The sequence below is a fragment of the Aquarana catesbeiana genome, linkage group LG06 (genome assembly GCF_042186555.1).
Source record: "Aquarana catesbeiana isolate 2022-GZ linkage group LG06, ASM4218655v1, whole genome shotgun sequence".
Lineage (NCBI taxonomy): Eukaryota > Metazoa > Chordata > Amphibia > Anura > Ranidae > Aquarana > Aquarana catesbeiana.
In genome coordinates, this window is record NC_133329.1 from 406,887,705 (window position 1) to 406,910,506 (window position 22,802).

At 46.3% G+C, this 22,802-nt stretch overlaps 1 protein-coding gene across 1 annotated transcript in view; it reads left to right on the plus strand.

Moving 5' to 3' along the window:
* Window positions 1-22,802, plus strand: part of PTPN4 (protein tyrosine phosphatase non-receptor type 4) — a gene marked incomplete in the record, with an annotated part of 165,913 nt that overhangs the window by 99,949 nt on the left and 43,162 nt on the right. The window contains 1 exon segment of the mRNA XM_073634460.1: window positions 20,973-21,107. Within this exon segment, the coding sequence (XP_073490561.1) occupies window positions 20,973-21,107 (135 nt within the window).

Consider the following 22,802-nt stretch of genomic DNA (forward strand, 5'->3'; position numbering starts at 1 on the left):
CTGACATTTCTCTCCTACATGTAAAAATCATCATTTATTAGCTAGAAAATTACTTAGAACCCCAAAACATTATATATTTTTTTTAGCAAAGACCCTAGAGAATACAATGGCGGTCGTTGCAACTTTTTATCTCGCACGGTATTTGCGCAGCAATTTTTTTAACGCTTTTTTTTTGGAAAAAAAATAGTTTTGTGCTTTACAAAAACCAAAACAGTAAAGTTAGCCCAATGTTTTTGCATAATGTGAAAGATGAAGTTACGCCGAGTAAATAGATACCCAACATGTCACCCTTCAAAATTGCACGTGCTTGTGGAATGGCGCCAAACTTTGCTACTCAAAAATCCCCATAGGCGACGCTTTAAAATTTTTTACTGGTTACATGTTTTGAGTTACAGAGGAGGTCTAGGGCCAAAATTATTGCTCTCGCTCTACCGATTACAGCAATACTTCACATGTGTGGTTTGAACACCGTTTTCATATGTGGGTGGGACTTACGTATGAGTTCGCTTCTGCATGCGAGCACACAGGGACAGGGGCGCTTTAAAATTTTTTTTTTTTTTTTTTTTTTTTTTATTGTTCATTTTACTTTATTTATTTTAGTTTGAGGCTTTTTTCAAAAAAAAAAAAATTTTGACCACTTTTATTCCTATTACAAGGAATATAAACATCCTTGTAATAGGAATATGGCATGACAGGTCCTCTTTACAGTGAGATATGGGGTCAATAAGACCCCACATCTCACCTCTAGGCTGTGCCTGAAATTAAAAAAAAAAAAAAAAAAGATCCTGGCTTTGATCGTAGCGGTGAGTCGGTAGAAGCACCGCAAGGCGGCGGGAAGGGGGGATGTCCCCTCTCGCCTCCCGTAAGAACGATCAAGCAGTGGAATAGCTGCTATGATCGTTCTCATGGTGTAGGGAATCGCCGGCTGAAAAAGCTGATATCTGAATGATGCCTGTAGCTGCACCCATCAATCAGATATCCCCACACAAAGTCAAGGACGTTGTATGACGGCCGACGGGCGGGAAGTGGTTAAAACGCTTTTTTTTTTTTTTAACACAAAGTTGACCATTTATACAATATTTCTACCACATAACATGTACATACCAAAAATTACACCCCAAAATAGATTCTCCTACTCCTCCTGAGTACGGCAATACCACATGTGTGAGACTTCCATAGCCTGGCCACATACAGAGGCCGAGTACAGCTGAGCATGGCTCAGCATGGCAGGGTATGGTGGGGTATTGCGGAGTATGGCGGGGTATTGCGGAGTATGGCGGAGTATGGCGGGGTATGGCGGGGTATGGCAGGGTATGGCGGAGTATGGCGGAGTATGGCGGGGTATGGCAGGGTATGGCGGAGTATGGCGGGGTATGGCGGGGGCATGGCAGAGTATGGCGGGGGCATGGCAGAGTATGGCGGGGGCATGGCAGAGTATGGCGGGGGCATGGCAGAGTATGGCGGGGGCATGGCAGAGTATGGCGGGGGGCATTGCAGAGTATTGTGGGGGCATTGCAGAGTATTGCACAGCATTGCAGAGTATTGTGGGGGCATTGCAGAGTATTGCAGAGTATTGTGGGGGCATTGCAGAGTATTGTGGGGGCATTGCAGAGTATTGTGGGGGCATTGCAGAGTATTGCAGAGTATTGTGGGGGCATTGCAGAGTATTGCAGAGTATTGTGGGGGCATTGCAGAGTATTGCAGAGTATTGTGGGGGCATTGCAGAGTATTGCAGAGTATTGTGGGGGCATTGCAGAGTATTGCAGAGTATTGTGGGGGTATTGCAGAGTATTGCACAGCATTGCAGAGTATTGTGGGGGCATTGCAGAGTATTGCAGAGTATTGTGGGGGTATTGCAGAGTATTGTGGGGGTATTGCAGAGTATTGCACAGCATTGCAGAGTATTGTGGGGGCATTGCAGAGTATTGCAGAGTATTGCAGAGTATTGTGGGGGCATTGCAGAGTATTGCAGAGTATTGTGGGGGCATTGCAGAGTATTGCAGAGTATTGTGGGGGCATTGCAGAGTATTGCAGAGTATTGCAGAGTATTGTGGGGGCATTGCAGAGTATTGCAGAGTATTGCAGAGTATTGTGGGGGCATTGCAGAGTATTGTGGGGGCATTGCAGAGTATTGCAGAGTATTGCAGAGTATTGTGGGGGCATTGCAGAGTATTGCAGAGTATTGTGGGGGCATTGCAGAGTATTGTGGGGGCATTGCAGAGTATTGTGGGGGCATTGCAGAGTATTGCAGAGTATTGCAGAGTATTGTGGGGGTATTGCAGAGTATTGCAGAGTATTGCAGAGTATTGTGGGGGCATTGCAGAGTATTGCAGAGTATTGTGGGGGTATTGCAGAGTATTGCAGAGTATTGTGGGGGCATTGCAGAGTATTGCAGAGTATTGTGGGGGCATTGCAGAGTATTGCACAGCATTGCAGAGTATTGTGGGGGCATTGCAGAGTATTGCAGAGTATTGTGGGGGTATTGCAGAGTATTGTGGGGGTATTGCAGAGTATTGCACAGCATTGCATAGTAGTGAGGGATGGCTGAGCATGGATGGATGGATGTCTCTGTGCAGCGCTGTGGGCACTACACATACAGCCCACAGCGCTGCAGACATCCATCCATCCCCCTCCCCGCTCACTGTGTACCGATCGTTTGACGGCTCGATCACATGGTAAACAGCCGCGATCAGCGGCCATTTACCGGGATCCGTGATGCGCCGGGTCCAGGTCACGGATGTGTTCGGGTGTGCGCCCCAGAGGGTGCGCGAGAGGGGAATTCTGGGAGGAGGTCATAGTACGCCCTCCCAGAGTTATCCAACCGCCCTGCAGCCGTCATTCGGCTATGGGCCGGTTGGTAAGTGGTTAAAGGGGAACTCCACCTTCATGGGGGAAAAAAATAGCATGTAAAAAAAAAAAAAATGTAGCCTATACAATTGCGACACAAGTCCTATTGTAATTGAATGTTATTAACCTCTTCCCGCCCGCGCTATAGCCAAAGGATGGTTACAGCGTGCGCCTAAATTGCCGGGAGGGCGTCCATGTACATCCTCCGGTACATGAGCTGCCTGCGGGGCGCGCGCGGGGCTCACTCTGTGATCAGCAATTCAATAAGACTCAGCTGATCAGAGTAGGGGGCCAATCTCGGCCCCTTCCCACGTGATCAGCTGTCAGCCAATGACAGCTGATCATGTGATGTAAACTGAGGCGGTCACAGCGTGAGGAGAAAAAAAAAAAAAAGGCGATTACTGTTTGGAGTAAACGAGACTTTGGTCCTGCACACTCCAAACCCACTGCAGCTAAGCAGTGCCCACCAGCGCCACCTATTAATGCCCAGAGCTGCCAATCGGTGCCCATGAGCGTCTCCTCATCAGTGCCACCTACCAGTGCCTATCAGTGCCACCTATCAATGCCCACCAGTGTCTACTCATCAGTGCCACCTACCAGTGCACTTCAGTGCCGCCTATCAATGCCCACCAGCGCCACCTACCAGTGCATATCAGCACTGCTAAGCAGTGCCCACTAGCACCACCTATCAATGCCCATCAGAGCTGCCAATCGGTGCCTATCAGTGTCTCCTCATCGGTGCCACCTATCAGCGCCACCTTTCAATGCCCATCAGTGTCTACTCATCAGTGCCACCTACCAGTGCATTTCAGTGCCGCCTACCCTGTTTCCCTGAAAATAAGACCTAGCGTGATTGTCGGTGATGGCTGCAATATAAGCCCTACCCCCCAAATAAGCCCTAGTAAAAGTCCTTGTAGGTCTTATTTTCAGGGTGGGGCTTATTTGGGGGTAGGGCTTATATTGCAGCCATCACCGACAATCACGCTAGGTCTTATTTTCGGGGAAACAGGTTATCAATGCCCACCAGCGCCACCTATCAATGCCCATCAGTGTCTCCTCATCAATGCCACCTACCAGTGCACTTCAGTGCCGCCTATCAATGCCCATCAGTGCCACCTATCAGTGTAGCCTGTTAGTGTCCATCAGTGCAGCCTCATCAGCGCATGTCAATGAAGGAGAAAAATTACCTGTTTGCAAAATTTTATAACAAACTATGAACATTTTTTTAAAATTATTTATTTATTTTTATTTTTTTCTTCAAAATTTTCGGTCTTTTTTTTGTTTAGCAAAAAATAAGAACCCCAGTAGTGATTAAATACCACCAAAAGAAATCTATTTGTGTGAAAAAAAAATTGATAAAAATGTCACATGGGTACAGTGTCGCATGACCGCGCAATTGTCATTCAAAGTGTGACAGCGCTGAAAATTGGCCTGGGCAGGAAGGGGGGTGAAAGTGCCCGGTAAGCAAGTGGTTAAGAATGACCTTTCCTTTTCAATCTGCGGCCGCTGTCATTTTCTGTAAGATGCAATACGACCACCTGGAGGCGCTCTTTTGCAGAACTCCACCCGGAAATGTCATTTCCTGCTTGTGCGATTGGCTCGCTGGTTTTCCCAGAAGTCTGCACTGACAAGTCAAATTTTGGCGCAGAGAATTAGCGAGAATTGGCGCAGGTAGTGATACAGCTAAACTACGCCATAATCGTATGCACGAATGTGCTGTGGGGGTGTAGGATTATGCTGAAAAGTCCGTAGGTGTGTCAGACCTCTGTAGAGAGACCACTGCTTCCACACAGAGTCTTGTTCTGCAGCATGCTAGCAGGGATAAAGGCTTTTCTGCTTTCTAAAGAATAAATCTTTTTTGTTTTGATGCATCTGAAATATATTTAGCTTATTTAACCCCTTCCTGCCTCTAACTAGGCTGGTATGCCCGGGAGATCCGCCTGTCTATGTGGCCACTGTGATTGGCTCTCACAGTGGTCACATGACCGGGAGCGGGTCTCATTAGTTCCCAGTCATTAATACAGACCGAGACTCTTTAACTGGGCTTGTACGCCTAGGAAGGGGCGGGGAGGTCTGCCTAGTCATGTGACCACTATTGATTGGTTATCACAACGGTCACATGATCAGGAGCCCAGCTTGCCGGTCCCCAGTCATTAGTACAGCGCCTTTAATTAGGCTTGTACACCCGAGAGGAGGAAGAGGAGGGGAGGTCTGCCTAGTCATTCACCCAATCTATGAATACAGCCATCTTTACAGGAATGTGTGCGTAGGGAATATTGCATTGATTGGCTATGACTGTGGTCACATGACCCGGCGCCACTGTCACTGGTTCCCAGCCAGTAGTTCCAACTTGCCAGTCTTAGTCTGGGCTCACACACCCTGCGGGGGCGGGAAGATCTGCCTAGCCATGTGAACACTGTGATTGGCTGTAACAGTGGTCACATGACCAGAAGCAGGTTTTGGTTCCCAGTCATTAATACAGAGAGTCTTTAACTGGGCTCATACGCCCGGGGGGGGGGGGGGGGGGGTTCGCCTAGTCATGTGACCACTATGATTGGCTATCACAGTGGTCACATGATAAGGGGACCATCTCCGCGGTTCCCAAACATTAGTACACACTGAGAGTCTTTAAGTGGGTTCGTACAGATACATACATACCCATACAGATGCCTTAAGCGGGCAGCAAGAGGTTAAACTGAATGTTTACCTGGAATTTAAAGTCCACGGGAAGAACCTGCACATACATCAAAGTCTACCCGGTCTACATGGTGACAACCCTGCTGTGTGATTTTGGTTTAAAGTGAACAGTGTTGTCACTTGTTACAGGAAGTGGAGAAAAAAATGAATAAAATGGCAGAATCGATAGGTGATAGAACAGGGAGGGGGGACTGCTCTGTGAGTACTATAGACAGATTCTTGATTTTGCCCGTTCTTCCACTTCAAGGTTTCTGTGTCGCCCTTGTGGTTGCCGGCGCAGAGAGGGTTAAGTTTGCTGCAAAAAAAAAATGTGTCTTTTTAGCTTTGTGGTGAAGCTTCAGAGCCACATGCCGGGCTCAACAGGAAGCTGAGAAGAAAAGGCACAAGTGGGCGGCGCCCTGGCTTTCAGAACTGTTTATTAGAGTCAGAAAAACCTAATATTAGCGAGGAGCGTTGAATGCCGGGGCCCGTCATGGAGCGCGATGGCGGATTTCAGCTCACTTCCAGCCTGTCAGGTGAGGTTTTTCAAAGGGGGAAGCAAAGCGCCTCTTGCCTTGTCAATTGCCTGGATTTGGGGACTCCCTCCTATTGCCAAACACCAGTCCGTCATCCGCTGGGGAGCTCATGTGTGTAATTTGTGTCCTGCTTGATGTAGGCATGTAACAATTATGGTAATAACCGGCTTGTTCCGTGAAGAAACAAAAGGCTGCGTCCTTTTCTCATGCAGGCTACAGGAAAAGATGAAAATTTAAATAACAGCCGTTAGTTTTGTGATCTTTGTGTTGGGCCGATAAAGTGTGAAATGGGGGAGGAGAACAATTGCAGCGATGGAGGAGAACATTTCCAGCAATGCTGGAGGTACACGTAGCTTTAAAGGGTTAGTCCTGTAGATAAAAACAAACAGTGCAGCTTTGACTAAAGTTGGCTAATGCTCTTGCTATAGCTGTAGGTCATTTATGGGCTGTGGTGCAGTGGTTAGCACTCTCGCCTAGCAGTAAAAAGGGTCGCTGGTTCGAATCCCAACCACGACACTACCTGCCTGGAGTTTGCATGTTCTCCCTGTGCCTGCGTGGGTTTCCTCCGGATACTCCGGTTTCCTCCCACACTCCAAAGACATGCTGGTAGGTTAATTGGCTTCTGTCCAAAAATTGGCCCTAGTATATGAATGGGGACCTTGGATTGAGGGTAGGGATTGATGTGAGTGTGCAATGTTCAGGGTTAGGGACAAGGGTCAGGGTTGTAGACCCACACTCACTCAGGTTGAACTGGATGGACTGGTGTCTTTATTCAACCTTACTAACTATGTAACTATGTGCCCCTCCCAAAGCCTGGCTGAAAAAATCCTAGAGATCTCCTCATCCCACCCTGCCTTGTTGCTAGGACGTTGCTAAGAAACTCCTAGAGCTTACTGTTCATGTGCGGGCATGGTGTGAAGCGGCCCTGAATCAAAGAAAGAGCTCACTCCTGTGATGGTGGAGATGAACGGTATCGGCTAGGAGTGTCTTAGCAACATCCTAGCAACAAGGCAGGATGGGGGGTGAACAGTATCAGCTAGGAGTGTCTTAGCAATGACCTAGCAACAAGGCAGGGTCGGGGGTGGTAGTGAACAGTAACAGCTAGGAGTGTCTTAGCAATTTCCAGCAACAAGGCAAGATGGGGGGTGAACAGCAACAGCTAGGAGTGTCTTAGCAATGTCCTAGCAACAAGGCAGGATGGGGGATGAACAGCAACAGCTAGGAGTGTCCTAGCAACAAGGCAGGATTGGGGGGGTGGGAGTGAACAGTAACAGCTAAGAGTGTCTTAGCAACGCCCTAGCAACAAGACAGGATGGGGGGTGAACAATATCAGCTAGGAGTGTCTTAGCAACACCCTAGCAACAAGGCAGGATGGTGGATGAACAGTACCAGCTTTGGGTGTCTTAGGAATGTCCTAGAAACAAGGCAGGATGGGGGATGAACAATAACAGCTAGTTGTGTCTTAGCAATGTGCCGGCAACGAGGCAGGATTTGGGGGGGGGGGTGAACGGTAACAGCTAGGAGTGTCTTAGCAATGTCCTAGCAACAAGGCAGGATGGGGGATGAACAGCAACAGTTAGGAGTGTCTTAGTAACGCCCTAGCAACAAGACAGGATGAGGGGTAAACAATATCAGCTAGGAGTGTCTTAGCAATACCCTAGCAACAAGGCAGGATGGGGGGTGAACAGTATCAGCTTTGGGTGTCTTAGCAATGTCCTAGAAACAAGGCAGGATGGGGGGTGAACAATAACAGCTAGTTTTTTTTTTTTTGCAATGTGCTAGCAATGAGGCAGGATTTGGGGGGTGAACAGTAACAGCTAGGAGTGTCTTAGCAATGTCCTAGCAATAAGGCAGGATGGGGGGTGAACCGCAACAGCTAGGAGTGTCCTAGCGACATCCTAGCAACAAGCCAGGATGGGGGGGGGCATGAAGTAGTAGCAGCTAAGACTGTCTTAATGCCCCAGCAACAGGGCAGGGTGTGGGGTGCACAGCAACAGCTAGGAGTGTCTTAGCAATGTCCTACCAACAGGGCAGGATGGGGGTGAACAGCAACAGCTAGGAGTGTCTTTGTCTTGGCAACGTCTAAGCAACAAGGTAGGATGTGGGGAGGAACCATCTCTGGGCATTTTTCGGTGGCCCACACCTATAGCAGGGGCATTATTCATCTTTGTAGATAAAAACAAACTTTGCAGCTTTTGGCCAGACGCCTCCTACCTAAGTTTTTCGGTAGAGGGGAACAATGCCTTTAAGACGTAATATGGAAGGTCTCTAAAATCAGAAGGCCACTTACCTGCAAAAGGAGAGGTAGTGTACTCAGCGTGTTTGTTAGGAATTTAGTTTGGATTCCGACCTGGAAGTCACCTGTCATTACTGGTCCAATGAGTTGCAGGTCTGGGAATCCCCCCCCCCCCCCCCATGTGGCCATATTAGGTCAATGATGTCACAAGGGCCCCCACCTCATTGTACACATTTGCACAGGGCGGGGAACACCCTGCAGCTCATTGGACCAGGAATGACAGCTGACGACCTGGATGCGGACCCGTCCCCAGCTTCTAAGCCGATCATTAGCTTTGGCCAAAGTATCTTGCCGTCCCCCCCCCGCCATGCACAGTGGTTCCTTCCTTCTACATCTTTGGCACTGCCCAATTCAAGCAGTGACACCGGGGTTAGAGGAAGAGACCAGCATGCAGTGGGGGAGGCATGGACATCTGACACCCATGGAAGTTTTCAAGACAACTTTCAAGCAAAGGAAGGGGGAGTACGAGGCGCAGGATACAAGTTTGCAATAGGTCAGTTATCACTGGGTACAAAAGTCCCAATCCAAAAAACTTTAAGAGGAGGTGAAGGGTAACCCAGAGTTTATAATCCTTGTATTGTATATACAGTCTAATGAGCGCACCAAACAAGTGTTCAGGAGTCCAACGTTTCTTAATGATAAAACTAGTTCACAAAATAACCAACGCATTTCGAGGATCGAACGCTCCTTTCTTCAAGACTCAGCGCATTTCGAGGATCAAACATTCCTTTCTTCAAGACTCAGCGCATTTCGAGGATCGAACGCTGCTGTTTTTAGACATGTGTTTTTAATGCGTTTTATGCTTTTTTTTTTTTTTTGGCTGACAGTTCTGTTCATGTAGTGCGACTTTGATGCAACTTTACACTCTCTGGTACTCAAGTAGCATCAAAGTAGTGCAGGAACCTTTATGTGTCCAAAGTCGCATGTCAGACCCCTTTCACGGTGCAGCCACTTTGGCACTAAAGCGCCGGTCGTTTTAGGTGCACTTTAGTGCTGATTAGGTGGCGCTTTTCAGCCGTTAGCGGGGCGCCTTTAACCCCAAAGAAGGGGTTAAAAACTTCCGTGTTGTGGAGCTTTGCAGCGATTTTTAGGCGCTTTGAAAGTGCTGCCCATTCATTGCGATGGCTAGGGGCAGTTATACAGCGCTCCCAAACCGCCCAAAAGATGCTGCTTGCAGGACTCTTCCGAACGTCCCGCAAACGCACCGCCCCGGTGTAAAAGCACCCATTGTAATGAATGGGAGGCAGTTTTCAGGCGCTATTTCTAGCGCTAAAACGGCTCAAAATCACTTCAGTGCGAAAGGGGTCTTAGGGTTAGGAGCTGGGGTTAGGGTTAGCGCTAATCATTGGGGTTGGGGTTAGTGGTAATTATTACTAACAATTACCCCTAACCCTAAATATCTCTAACCCTAACATTTAACCATGACTCCAGCCCTTACCTCTAACCCCAACATGCAACCTTGGACACATAAAGGTTTCTGCACTACTATAATGTGACTTTGATACTGCTTGAGTGTCAGAGAGTGTAAAGTTGCATTAAAGTTGCACTACATGAATAGAACTGTCATACTTTCCTATTAGCAAAAAAAAAGCAGAAAACGTCAAATAATACAACACAACGCGTTTTTTTGTGCCAGTCCTCTGAAGTTTATTACACGCAAAATGCAACCTGCTGCGGGAAGAAAAGTCCTGGACCCTTTCCAAAAACGCAGCGGCTGAAAAATACATAGCTGTGCACGTGTCCCATAGGAAACCATGTTTAATGGACTGTAGTGCTTTTGCAAAACACACTAAAGACCACATAGGTGTGAACCAGGCCCAAGAGTCCCACCACTTTTTAAACCCTGAAGAAGGGGGGAGTTTGACCCCAGAAACATGTTGGCCAATTTGTGAACCAGTTTTACCATATAAAGATTTGGCACTGTGGACTTTTTGACGCTCTCATTAGACCAGGCATGTCCAAAGTCCGGCCCGTGGGCCAATTACAGCCCGTGTTCCTGTTTCATGCGGCCCCACTGGTAATTTGGATATGTATATCTTTTGTGGCCCCCAACGAATCCCCGAGCACCATGCTCGGGGTTTCTTTGAGGGGGTTACAAAAGATTTCTACCGTATTTATCGTTCCTCGGAGGGGGCGGGGCGAGTGCCATCAGATTACATACAGGAGAATCTCCTGTTTACTCGGCGGCCTCTGTAATAGGAAGTCCCGTCTCCTGGGCCACCATTGGACCACTGTTCTGTCTATCATAGGAGGCTGCAGATGGGCATGTACTAGGCTGCACTGATGGAAATGCTGAGGCTGCATCATGGCAATGGTGAGGCTTCATTTAGAGGCGATGGCAATGGTGAGGCTGCATTCATGGCAATGGTGAGGCTGCATTCATGGCAATGGTGAGGCTGCATTCATGGCAATGGTGAGGCTGCATTCATGGCAATGGTGAGGCTGCATTCATGGCAATGGTAAGGCTGCATTCATGGCAATGGTGAGGCTGCATTCATGGCAATGGTGAGGCTGCATTCATGGCAATGGTGAGGCTGCATTCATGGCAATGGTGAGGCTGCATTCATGGCAATGGTGAGGCTGCATTCATGGCAATGGTGAGGCTGCATTCATGGCAATGGTGAGGTTGCATTTATGGTACTTGTGAGGCTGCATTCATGTCAATGGTGAAGCTGCATTCAGAGGCTGCATTCATGTCAATGGTGAGGCTGCATTCATGTCAATGGTGAGGCTGCATTCATGTCAATGGTGAGGCTGCATTCATGTCAATGGTAAGGCTGCATTCATGTCAATGGTGAGGCTGCATTCATGTCAATGGTGAGGCTGCATTCATGTCAATGGTAAGGCTGCATTCATGTCAATGGTAAGGCTGCATTCATGTCAATGGTGAGGCTGCATTCATGTCAGTAGTGAGGCTGCATTCATGTCAATAATGAGGCTGCATTCAGAGGCTGCATTCTTGGCAATGGTGAGGTTTCATTAATGGCACTTGTGAGGTTGCATTCATGTCAATGGTGAAGCTGCATTCAGAGGCTGCCTTCATGGCAATGGTGAGGTTTCATTAATGGCACTTGTGAGGTTACATTCATGGCAATGGTGAGGCTACATTCAGAGACTGCCTTCATGGCACTTGTGAGACTGCCTTCATGGCACTGGTGAGGCTGCATTCATGCCAATGGTGAGGCTGCATTCATGCCAATGGTGAGGCTGCATTCATGGCAATGGTGAGGCTGCATTCATGGCAATGGTGAGGCTGCATTCATGGCAATGGTAAGGCTGCATTCATGGCAATGGTGAGGCTGCATTCATGGCAATGGTGAGGCTGCATTCATGGCAATGGTGAGGCTGCATTCATGGCAATGGTGAGGCTGCATTCATGGCAATGGTGAGGCTGCATTCATGGCAATGGTGAGGTTGCATTTATGGTACTTGTGAGGCTGCATTCATGTCAATGGTGAAGCTGCATTCAGAGGCTGCATTCATGTCAATGGTGAGGCTGCATTCATGTCAATGGTGAGGCTGCATTCATGTCAATGGTGAGGCTGCATTCATGTCAATGGTGAGGCTGCATTCATGTCAATGGTAAGGCTGCATTCATGTCAATGGTGAGGCTGCATTCATGTCAATGGTGAGGCTGCATTCATGTCAATGGTGAGGCTGCATTCATGTCAATGGTAAGGCTGCATTCATGTCAATGGTGAGGCTGCATTCATGTCAGTAGTGAGGCTGCATTCATGTCAATAATGAGGCTGCATTCAGAGGCTGCATTCTTGGCAATGGTGAGGTTTCATTAATGGCACTTGTGAGGTTGCATTCATGTCAATGGTGAAGCTGCATTCAGAGGCTGCCTTCATGGCAATGGTGAGGTTTCATTAATGGCACTTGTGAGGTTACATTCATGGCAATGGTGAGGCTACATTCAGAGACTGCCTTCATGGCACTTGTGAGACTGCCTTCATGGCACTGGTGAGGCTGCATTCATGCCAATGGTGAGGCTGCATTCATGCCAATGGTGAGGCTGCATTCATGCCAATGGTGAGGCTGCATTCATGGCAATGGTGAGGCTGCAGGTTGGCACTGATCAGGCTACATTGATGGGCACTGACCCTTATTTTGCTTCACAGTTCTTTATTTAAAATTTAATTTTTTTCCTGAAACTTCCCTCTTAAAGTGAAGGTGCGTGTTATACGCCTATAAATACAGTATATCTAAATAACACACCTGAGCTCATCCTTAGTCCTGAGCGGCGCTCGGGGATTCGTTGGGGGTCACAAAAGATATATATATATTTATATCTAAATAACACGCCTGAGCTCATCCTTAGACTCTTCACCAAACACGGCCACAAAGGCAGGAGAATTCTTGTTGGGCCGTGTATTCGTTAATTTGCATTTAATTTTAATGGTTCAAAGAATATCAGGCAAAATGGTCGTTCCTCACACATGTTCACTTCATCAAATCTGGCCCTCTTTGAGAAAGGTTTGGACACCCCTGCATTAGACTGTATATAGGAAGAGGCTGACTGCCGGGGAGGTTCGTACACAACTTCCTCTTTTGCAGGTAACTGACCTTTTGATTCTTTCAGAGACCTCATAGAGTCTCTTTAGAGCTAAGCTGAGCTCGGTTTTTTTCCTTTCTTTATAGTCTTGCACCTCTGTGCAGTATAATTTTTTCGCTGAAACTTTCTAAAGCCTCAATAATGAAACTGCCATCAGGCAGGCTCCCTATTACAGAAGAAACATGCAACGCCTCTTCTGCAATAAAATATACCTACCTGCCTGTTCACCGTCTTTAGAATGTACACTGAGCTCTACTTGTGTAGCTTGCTTTTCATTCTGGCACAGATCCTAAAATTGATGACAGCAACATGTCTCAAAAAAGTTGGGGGCGGGGCCATGTTTAGCACGGTGTAGCATCCCCTCTTTTACTAACACTCTGTAAATATCTCAGAACTAAGGAGACCGGTTTTGGGAGAGGAATGTTGTCCCATTTTTTGCCTGATACAGATTTATAACTGCGCCTAACACTCCTGGGTCATCTTTGTCGTAATTTTTGTTTCATTGGGTGAAAGGTCTGGACTGTAAGCAGACTAGTTAAGCCCCTGGACTCTTCGACAACAGCATGGCTTCCTAGTAGTAGATGCAGTGTGCAGTTTAGCATTGTCATGCTGAAATATGCAAGGCCTTCCCTGTAAAAGACATTGTCTGGATGGGAGCATATGCTGCTCTAAAACCTGGATATATCTATCAGAATTAATGGTGCCTTTTCAGATTGTATGCGCACTAATGCCCCCACCCCCCCCCCCCAATCCATCAGAGATGACACCTTTTGAACTGAGCGCTGATAACAAACCAGAAGATCCCTTTCCTCTTTAGTAGCACCCATGTTTGCCAAAAAAGAATGTCCATTTTCAATTTGTCTGACCACAGAACACTTTTCGTTTTCCACTTTGCAACAGACCATTTATAGTGAGCTTTGGCCCAGAGAACGGTTTTCCACTTTGCAACAGACCATTTTAAGTGAGCTTTGGCCCTGGGAACATTTTTCACTTTGCAACAGACCATTTTAAATGAGCTTTGGCCCTGGGAACAGTTTTCACTTTGCAACAGACCATTTTAAATGAGCTTTGGCCCTGGATACAGTTTTCACTTTGCAACAGACCATTTTAAATGAGCTTTGGCCCTGGGAACAGTTTTCACTTTGCAACAGACCATTTTAAATGAGCTTTGGCGCATAGAAGACGGCTGTGTTTCTGGGTCATGTTAGGATATGGCTTCTTCTTTGCACTATAGAGCTTTACCTTGTATTTTCGGATGGCACTGGAAGCTTTGTTCACAGATGGTTATTTTTGGAAGTATTCCTGAGCCCATGCTGTGATATCCATCACACAATCATGCCTGTTTTTAATTCAGTGCCGTTTAAGGGCCTGAATATCACCTCCATCCAATTTTGCATTGAAGAACATCATTCTGAAATTGTTCAACAATTTTTAGATGCAGCTTTTCACAGATCGGTGAACCTCTGCCCATCGCCCAGTCATGTTACTGACCTGTGGCCGATTACCTCATTAGTTGCAAAATGTTCTTCCAGCTTCATTGTTGGTACCACTTACCACTTACTTTGCCCTGTCCCAAACTTTTTTGAGACGTGTTGCTGCCATCAATTTTAAGATTACCTTATTTTTTCCTAAAATGGTCCTTTTACTCAGTTTAAACACAGTTACATAGTAACAAGGTAAAGGAACTAATCCTGCACCATCACAGGGTGGAACTGTGGGCATCCAACAAGGTAAACCGTGCCACGTCCTCAATCTAAATGGATTAGGAACTGGATGAAAACATGGACTTTATAGGCACTAAATAGTTAAAATGCATAATTTTATTAGACTACATAATTAAAGTGGTTGTAAAATCAGAATTTTTTTTATCTTAATGCATTGTATGCATTAAGATAAAAAGCCTTCTGTGTGCAGCAGCCCCCCTAATACTTACCTGACGCCATCTCCATCCAGCGATTTAGCAGGAGTGTCTCGGCTGCCCGGGACTCTCCCTCCTCGTTGGCTGAGATGGCAGCGAAGCGCTCTTGGCTCCCGCTACTGGCAATCAAAGTCATTGAGCCAATGAGGAGAGAGAGGGGGCGGGGCCGGGCAATGAACAATGAATAGACACAGGAGCTGCGGCTGGGCTCGGGGTGCCCCCATCGCAAGCTGCTCACCTATACCAGGATCCAGCGATGAGGTCACCCGAACCGTCGCTTCCCTCCCTCTCCTCTCCCCCGGCGCGCCGGCATTATAAATGTGGGCACCCGGCTCTGACAGCTTACAGCTTCACTGCGCATGCTCATCTCGCTGCGCCTGCTGAATGGTCCAGCAGTCTGCTGGAACCTTTGACGTGTCCCCGAAGACAGGGTGGGAGGGGGAGAGAAGAACTTCCCTAAGCGTTTCCGAGCTAATGTCAGAGCAGGTACCTGTCAAAATTAGGTACCCATAACAAATGTGGCGGGGGGGGGGGCTTGGGGAGTGCTTAAAGTGGAACTTCCCTTAGAGCTCCGCTTTAAGTAGTGGGTGTTTATGGTTTACAGATATCATTTAGTATCACTCTAAACTTAGTCACCCTGCAGAAAAGGCTCATAATAGGAGATATGAACACAATGTACACATTTATCAACCTGTGTAGGGGGCTCTTTACTGTTAGAGCAGTGATCGACTTCTGTCAAGCAGGAACAGCCATAGATGGATTAAAATTCATCTAGCAGCTAAATCGCTTTTACAGGTGGAAAAAAGCCCCCCCTTTCTGCCGCCTTTCTACTAGGCTCTCCCATCCCACCAGAGAGCCTGGGACTGAAGCAGACCAGAACGTCCCCCATCATCTCTATGGTCTAAGAAAACATCCCCCATCATCTCTATGGTCTAAGAAAACGTCCCCCATCATCTCTATGGTCTAAGAAAACGTCCCCCATCATCTCTATGGTCTAAGAAAACATCCCCCATCATCTCTATGGTCTAAGAAAACATCCCCCATCATCTCTATGGTCTAAGAAAACATCCCCCATCATCTCTATGGTCTAAGAAAACGTCCCCCATCATCTCTATGGTCTAAGAAAACGTCCCCCATCATCTCTATGGTCTAAGAAAACGTCCCCCATCCTCTCTATGGTCTAAGAAAACATCCCCCATCATCTCTATGGTCTAAGAAAACGTCCCTCATCCTCTCTATGGTCTAAGAAAACATTCCCCATCATCTCTATGGTCTAAGAAAACATCCCCCATCATCTCTATGGTCTAAGAAAACATCCCCCATCATCTCTATGGTCTAAGAAAACATCCCCCATCATCTCTATGGTCTAAGAAAACATCCCCCATCATCTCTATGGTCTAAGAAAACATCCCCCATCATCTCTATGGTCTAAGAAAACGTCCCCCATCATCTCTATGGTCTAAGAAAACATCCCCCATCATCTCTATGGTCTAAGAAAACATCCCCCATCATCTCTATGGTCTAAGAAAACATCCCCCATCATCTCTATGGTCTAAGAAAACATCCCCCATCATCTCTATGGTCTAAGAAAACAGAAGCGACTAGTATTTGTCACTTCAAGTTGTGGCAGAATGTAAACAAGCCATTGCTAGCTTTGAAAAGCTTCAGAACAAACCAATCTTGGTTTGATCTGTGGCTTTTAAAGGGCAGAGGAGAGATCTGCCCATGCTATCACAATGGATATTGTTCATGCCTTGTGATGGCAATAAAGTTAATTTAAAAAAATGTAAAGAGACAGTGTAAAAATAAAATAATAACAACAAAAAAGTAACTCTAAAGTGCCCCTGCCCCCCCCCCCCCCTGTGCTCGTACGCAAAGGCAAACGCACACATAGGTCCCCCATGCATACGTATACAGCGATCACACCACATGGGAGGTATCACGGCAATATGAGAGCAATAATTCTAGCACCAAGACCTCCTGTGTAAATCTAAAGTGGTAACCTCTAAAGGCTTTTAAATCTTCGCCTATGGATAATTTAATGTACCGTAGTTTGTCGCCATTCCGCGGTCGTGTGCTATTTTAAAGCTTGGCATGTTGGGTATCTATTTACTCCGTATAACATCATCGTTTATATTTTACCAAACAGTTGGGCATTATATTGTGTTTGTGTGCATTAAAATTTATCACTTTTTCCCAAAAATTTGCTTTTGGAAAACCGCTGCGCAAATACCATGTGACATAAAAAATTGCAACGCCCACCATTTTATTCTATAGGGCCCTTGCTTGAAAAAAAATCTATGGCATTGGTGGGGGTGGGGGGTGGTGGCCAAAAAAATGCTGATTTTTAAATGTATGATAGAAGTGTCGGAATAAGCCTGGTCTCAAAGTGGTTAAGTCAATCTAAATATGCAACACGACGCACATTTCATGGAACCTGCAGCATTTGCTTTTTTTACAACGCGATGCAGAGACTCTCAACTGTCCTTTGACTTGTGCTGCACTGCCCAGGTACACTGCAAAACCATTCTAAATGAGTTACAACACTATATGAGTTTTGTCTGTGGTTTACCACAGCGCATGTGTGAATGGGCAACTGCCCCCCCCGCGCTCCCATCTATACCTGGAATATCGGTTATAGAAAATCTACTTTCATAGCCATCGACTTTGGAAGAAGCCTGATTATAGCACACAGCCCAGTTTTCATGAAATCTCTGTGCAATGATAAAAGTTTAGAAAGCATAAAAAAAGTTTCATGTGTGTGGGAGGGTGGGACCACAAAGTCACATTCTGTGAAAACCTGATAACGGCGTGTGGTTAGTCCCTACACCAGGGGAAATTTGGGGGCTATTTTAGAAAAAGTCAGTCGTTGTTACATCGCTTCCTCTGTAGTTGAAGCTACTTGGATAGATAAATGACCATAGAAAACTAGGACCATTACTAGAGGGGTCACCAGCAGAAGAAGGGAGTACCTGATTCCCCTATACAGATCTTTATATCACTAGAGGGGTCACTAGCAGGAGGAAGGAGGTCCTGATTCCTCTATACAGATCTTTATATCACTAGAGGGATCACCACCAGGAGGAAGGAGGTCCTGATTCCTCTATATAGATCTTTATATCACTAGAGGGGTCACCAGCAGGAGGAAGGAGGTCCTGATTCCTCTATACAGATCTTTATATCACTAGAGGGATCACCACCAGGAGGAAGGAGGTCCTGATTCCTCTATATAGATCTTTATATCACTAGAGGGATCACCATCAGGAGGAAGGAGGTCCTGATTCCCCTTTATTTCACTAGATGGGTCAAAAGCAGGAGGAAGGAGGTCCTGATTCCTCTATATAGATCTTTATATCACTAGAGGGGTCACTAGCAGGAGGAAGGAGGTTCTGATTCCTCTATATATATATATATATATATAGATCTTTAGTTATCACCAAACAAAAATAGTCCCCATCCATCTCTATGATCCTGGGAGGCTAGACGTCACTTCTGGTGTGAGCAGGTGTTAACACTGCCATTTGTTTTCTGGAAAGACCCCGACAACCAACGGCCAGGGTTGTCGGGAAGAGGCCCTTGTCCTCATCAACATGGGGACAAGGTGCTTTGGGGTGGGGGTGGGGGGGGGCACTCACCCCCCCATGTTGAGGGCGTGCGGCCTGGTACGTTTCGGGGGGGGCTCGCTCGTCCCCACCCCCTTTCCTGACCGGCCGGGCTGCGTGCTCGGATAAGGGTCTGGTATGGATTTTGGGGGGACCCCCACACCGGTTTTTCGGCATAGGGGGTTCCCCTTAACATCCATACCAGACCTGAGAGCCTGGTATGTCCTTGGAGGGGAAAGCTCTGATTGGCTACAGGCGTCTGTCCTGGGGGCGGCTTGAAGTTGTGTTGTAAGTCGCGTTGAAGTTGCGTTGAAGCCGCTTACAAGTCGCCTTGCTAAGTCGCGCTGTAAGTCACGCTGCCCCAGTGTGAACCAACCCTAAAGAGAAGGGGAGGCTTAGATAATGTTATGATGAAGAGACATTGGGATGTGAAATGGGGTATGTCACCTGAGGTAAAAAATGAATGAAATAAATCACATGACAGATTATAGATCTAGATTAAGGGAGTAGTAAAGAGGTGTCAAAGCCCGGTGGTAGGAAATTTTCAATCCATGGTGTCCACAGGGCTTCGAATTTAGATATATTATCAAGATAGCGTCTGTTTTAGCGTGGATTAAAGATTGGGTGACTCTTTGTTTGACTAATGAGATATCAAGTGAATCTGTTTTCCAAGCTTTCGCTAGGACCTGTTTTGCTGCTGTGTATTACAAAGAGCCTGAGATTAAATTGGCGGTTTGGCAAGGCTTGTGGTTTACTATTCAGGAGCACAATAGGTGCGTCAGGCAGTAAATATAACTGTGAACATTGTGGGAAGAATATTAAATACGTCTGACCAAAAGGATCTGACAATATTACATTCCCACCAGATATGTACCTGAGTAGCCGGAGTAGAGCAGCCACGAAAGATGTGGGAAGGATATCATTTGGGTGAGAATTTAGAGATTCTGGCAGAGGGACCAAGTTCCCCTCTTGGGAGTACCTTATAATTGGTTTCGGGAGCCTCAGGGAAAGGCAGACTTTGTTGTTTGCCAGATTTGAGACCAATTTATGTCTGTAGATTGTGATTGGAGATCTTTTTCCCATTTGGTAGTATAGGTTGGGGGCGTAGAGGTGATGTGTGATAGTAAACGGGAGTATTGGTTGGAAATGAGACCACGTTTATGTAGATCAGATTTACAGGCTTGTGAAGCTTGGTGATCTCTTATCAGAGGGTGCCTTGTTGTGAGAAAAAGGTTTTGTTTTTTTTAAGATATCTGAAAGTTTCTGTATGTGGGAGATCATAGTTTTCATGAAGAGTAGGAAATGGTGTGATTAGAAAAGATTTATAGAAATGATGAGCGCCGGTCAAACCAGCTCTTGACCATCCTGAGAATGAGTTTGAGGAGGACCAAGCCGGGTAGAATGAGGGATTATGGAGAAAGCTTATGGCTTTCCTTCACCAATGTCTTTCTTCTTGTCACTCTTCCATAAAGGGCAGATTTGTGGAGAACACGACTAATAGTTGTCCTGTGGACAGATTCTCCCACCTGAGCTGTGGATCTCTGCAGCTCCTCCAGAGTTACCATGGACCTCTTGGCTCTTCTCTGATGAATGTTCTCCTTGCCCGGCCGGTCAGTTTAGGTGGACGGCCATGTCTTGGTAGGTTTGTAGTTGGGCCATACTCTTTCCATTTTCGGATGATGGATTGAACAGAGCTCCGTGAGATGTTCAAAGCTTGGGAGATTTTTTTATAACCTAACCCTGCTTTATACTTCTCCACAACTTTATCCCTGACCTGTCTGGTGTGTTCCTTGGCCTTCATGATGCTGTTTGTTCACTAAGGTTCTCTGAGGGCTTCACAGAACAGATGTATTTATACTGAGATTACATTACACACAGGTGGACTCTATTTACTAATTAGGTGACTTCTGAAGGCGATTGGTTCCACTAGATCTTAGTTAGGGGTATCGGAGTAAAGGGGGCTGAATACAAATGCCCCCCCCACACTTTTCACATATTTATTTGTATCATTTATCATTTTCCTTCCACTTCACAATTAGGTGACACTTTGTGTTGGTCTATCACATAAAATCCCAATAAAACACATTTACGTTTTTGATTGTAACATGACAAAATGTGGAAAATGTCAAGGGGGTATGAATACTTTTTTAAGGCACTGTAGAGGTCCTCACACACCCACAGGGCCAGGACAAGAGGTGGGAAGAAGGGGTGGCTGCCCTGGGTGCAGCGCATATTGTAGGGATAGGGGGCGCCGCAAGTGTGGAAAATTTGTAGAGAACAGAGGACTGCAGAAACACAAGTACAAACCATTTGTAGGATAATTTGTTTCATCTCTGCGTACCACCATCATCATCAATTTCAAGGGGTATGAATACTTTTTCAAGGCACTGTATATTTATTATATCTGACACCCAGCTCTGACAGCGAGGTTGGGAATTCGACGCTCATATGTTATTCTGTGATGGAACTTATGTTGATGGTCTCATGTTGTTTTTTTTTTAAATGTTTCTTCTAAGAATTTTGTTTTCTTTGCCGTCAGATCTCCCAGTAAACCTTTGACACGGAAACTGGTCAGCGATATGGACTGGGACGTGACGAGCGGAAATTCGCTGTCTAACGACAGACTGGAGACGCAGAGCCTGCCGTCCAGATCCCCACCGGGGACACCCAATCAGTGAGTGCGCACACACATATGGGGCGCTCATATATTTTTTTTTTTTTTTGCACCTCCTGTAAAGAAGAGCCTGTGCCTGGTTCCCTTTTTTTTTTTTTGGAGGATTTGTTGGGCGTTGTGGTTGCACACACAGTGCAAGGGACTCGCATTCAGTCATGTATCCTGCAGCCTATTAAACTGGTTGTAAACCTCAGACATGAAATATGAACAAAGCATGTCCCTCTGTAGTGCGTACTTCTCAGCACGAGTCACTTCTGACAAGTTTTCCAGACACCCTATTTTGTAGACGCTATAACTTTTGCGCAAACCAATCAATATACATTTGTTGCCTTTTTTTATATATTTTTTTTTTTCAAAAAATATGTAGAAGAATATATATCGGCCTAAACTCAGGAAGAAATTAGTTTTTTTTACATTTTTTTTTTTGGAGGGGGGATATTTATTCTAGCAAAAATTAAAAAAATATTGCTTTTTGTTTCAAAATTGTCACTTTTTTTTTTTTTGTTTATAGCGTAAAATTGAAAACTGCAGACGTGATCAAATACCACGAAAAAAAAGTTCTATTTCTGGGGAAAAAAAAAGACATACATTTTGTTTGGGTGCAGCGTCGCACGACCGCGCAATTGTCAGTTAAAGCGATGCAAAAAAAAAAATGACCTGGTCATTAAGGGGGGCAAATCCTTTCCGGTCCTTAAGTGATTAATATGGGAGGAATCGGAGGGCCCCGCTCATTAGAGCTTACAATCTATGGCCATTCCCGGCTCCCACAGAAGTCAGTCTAACGATCAACTTTTGTTGACCGCGACTGTTGGAATAATTTTCTTTGATCAGCGGCTGCGGCCAATCGGCTACTGCGCTGATCGGTGTATTCTGACAGGGGAGTAGTCCTCGCTCTAAGAATAGCACAGCGTGGAGGATTCCGCCATCCGCCTGGCTTGTGTGGATGGGGAAATGTCTTTTTTTTTTTTTTTTTTTGACAGCTCCAATTACCAGACTTTTTTTAACACTTCAGCTGTCAACAGAGGAGACCCCACTGACAGCTCAAAGAGCCGAGCCTGAAAGTATCGGTTTCAGGTATCGGTGCAGTTGCACCTGTACCGATACTTTTGCAAATACTCGGTACCGATACTAGTATTGGTGCAACCCTAAGAGTAACCAATCAGCTTCCAGGTTTTATTGTCAAGGCTTAATGGAAGAAGATGATGTTAGAAGCTGATTGGTTACCATGCACAGCTGCAACAGATTTCGCACTCTCCAGTTTTTCGCAAATCTCCCCCTGATTGGATATTTTTCAAATTATAAGACCCCCTTTCACACTGGGGGCGCTTTTCAGGGTCGTTTTAGCGCTAAAAATAGCGCCTAAAAAAAAAAAAGCGCCTCTCAAGCCTCCCCAGTCTGAAAGCCTGAGTGCTTGCACACTGGGGCGGTGCGCTTGCAGGACGGGGAAAAAAAAAAAAAAAAAAGTCCTGCAAGTCGCATCTTTGGGGGCGGGAGCGGTGTGTACAGCCCTCCTAAACCGCCCCTGTCATTGAAGTCAATGGGCAGCGGCGTCGAAGCGACATCAAAACGCTTCAGCAGCGGCACTTTGCGGGTGCTTTTAACCCTTTATTCTAGCGGGGGGGGGGGGGGGGGGGTTAAAAGCGCCCTGCTAGCAGCCGAAAAGCCCTGCGGTAAAGTGTCGCTAAAACTAGCGCC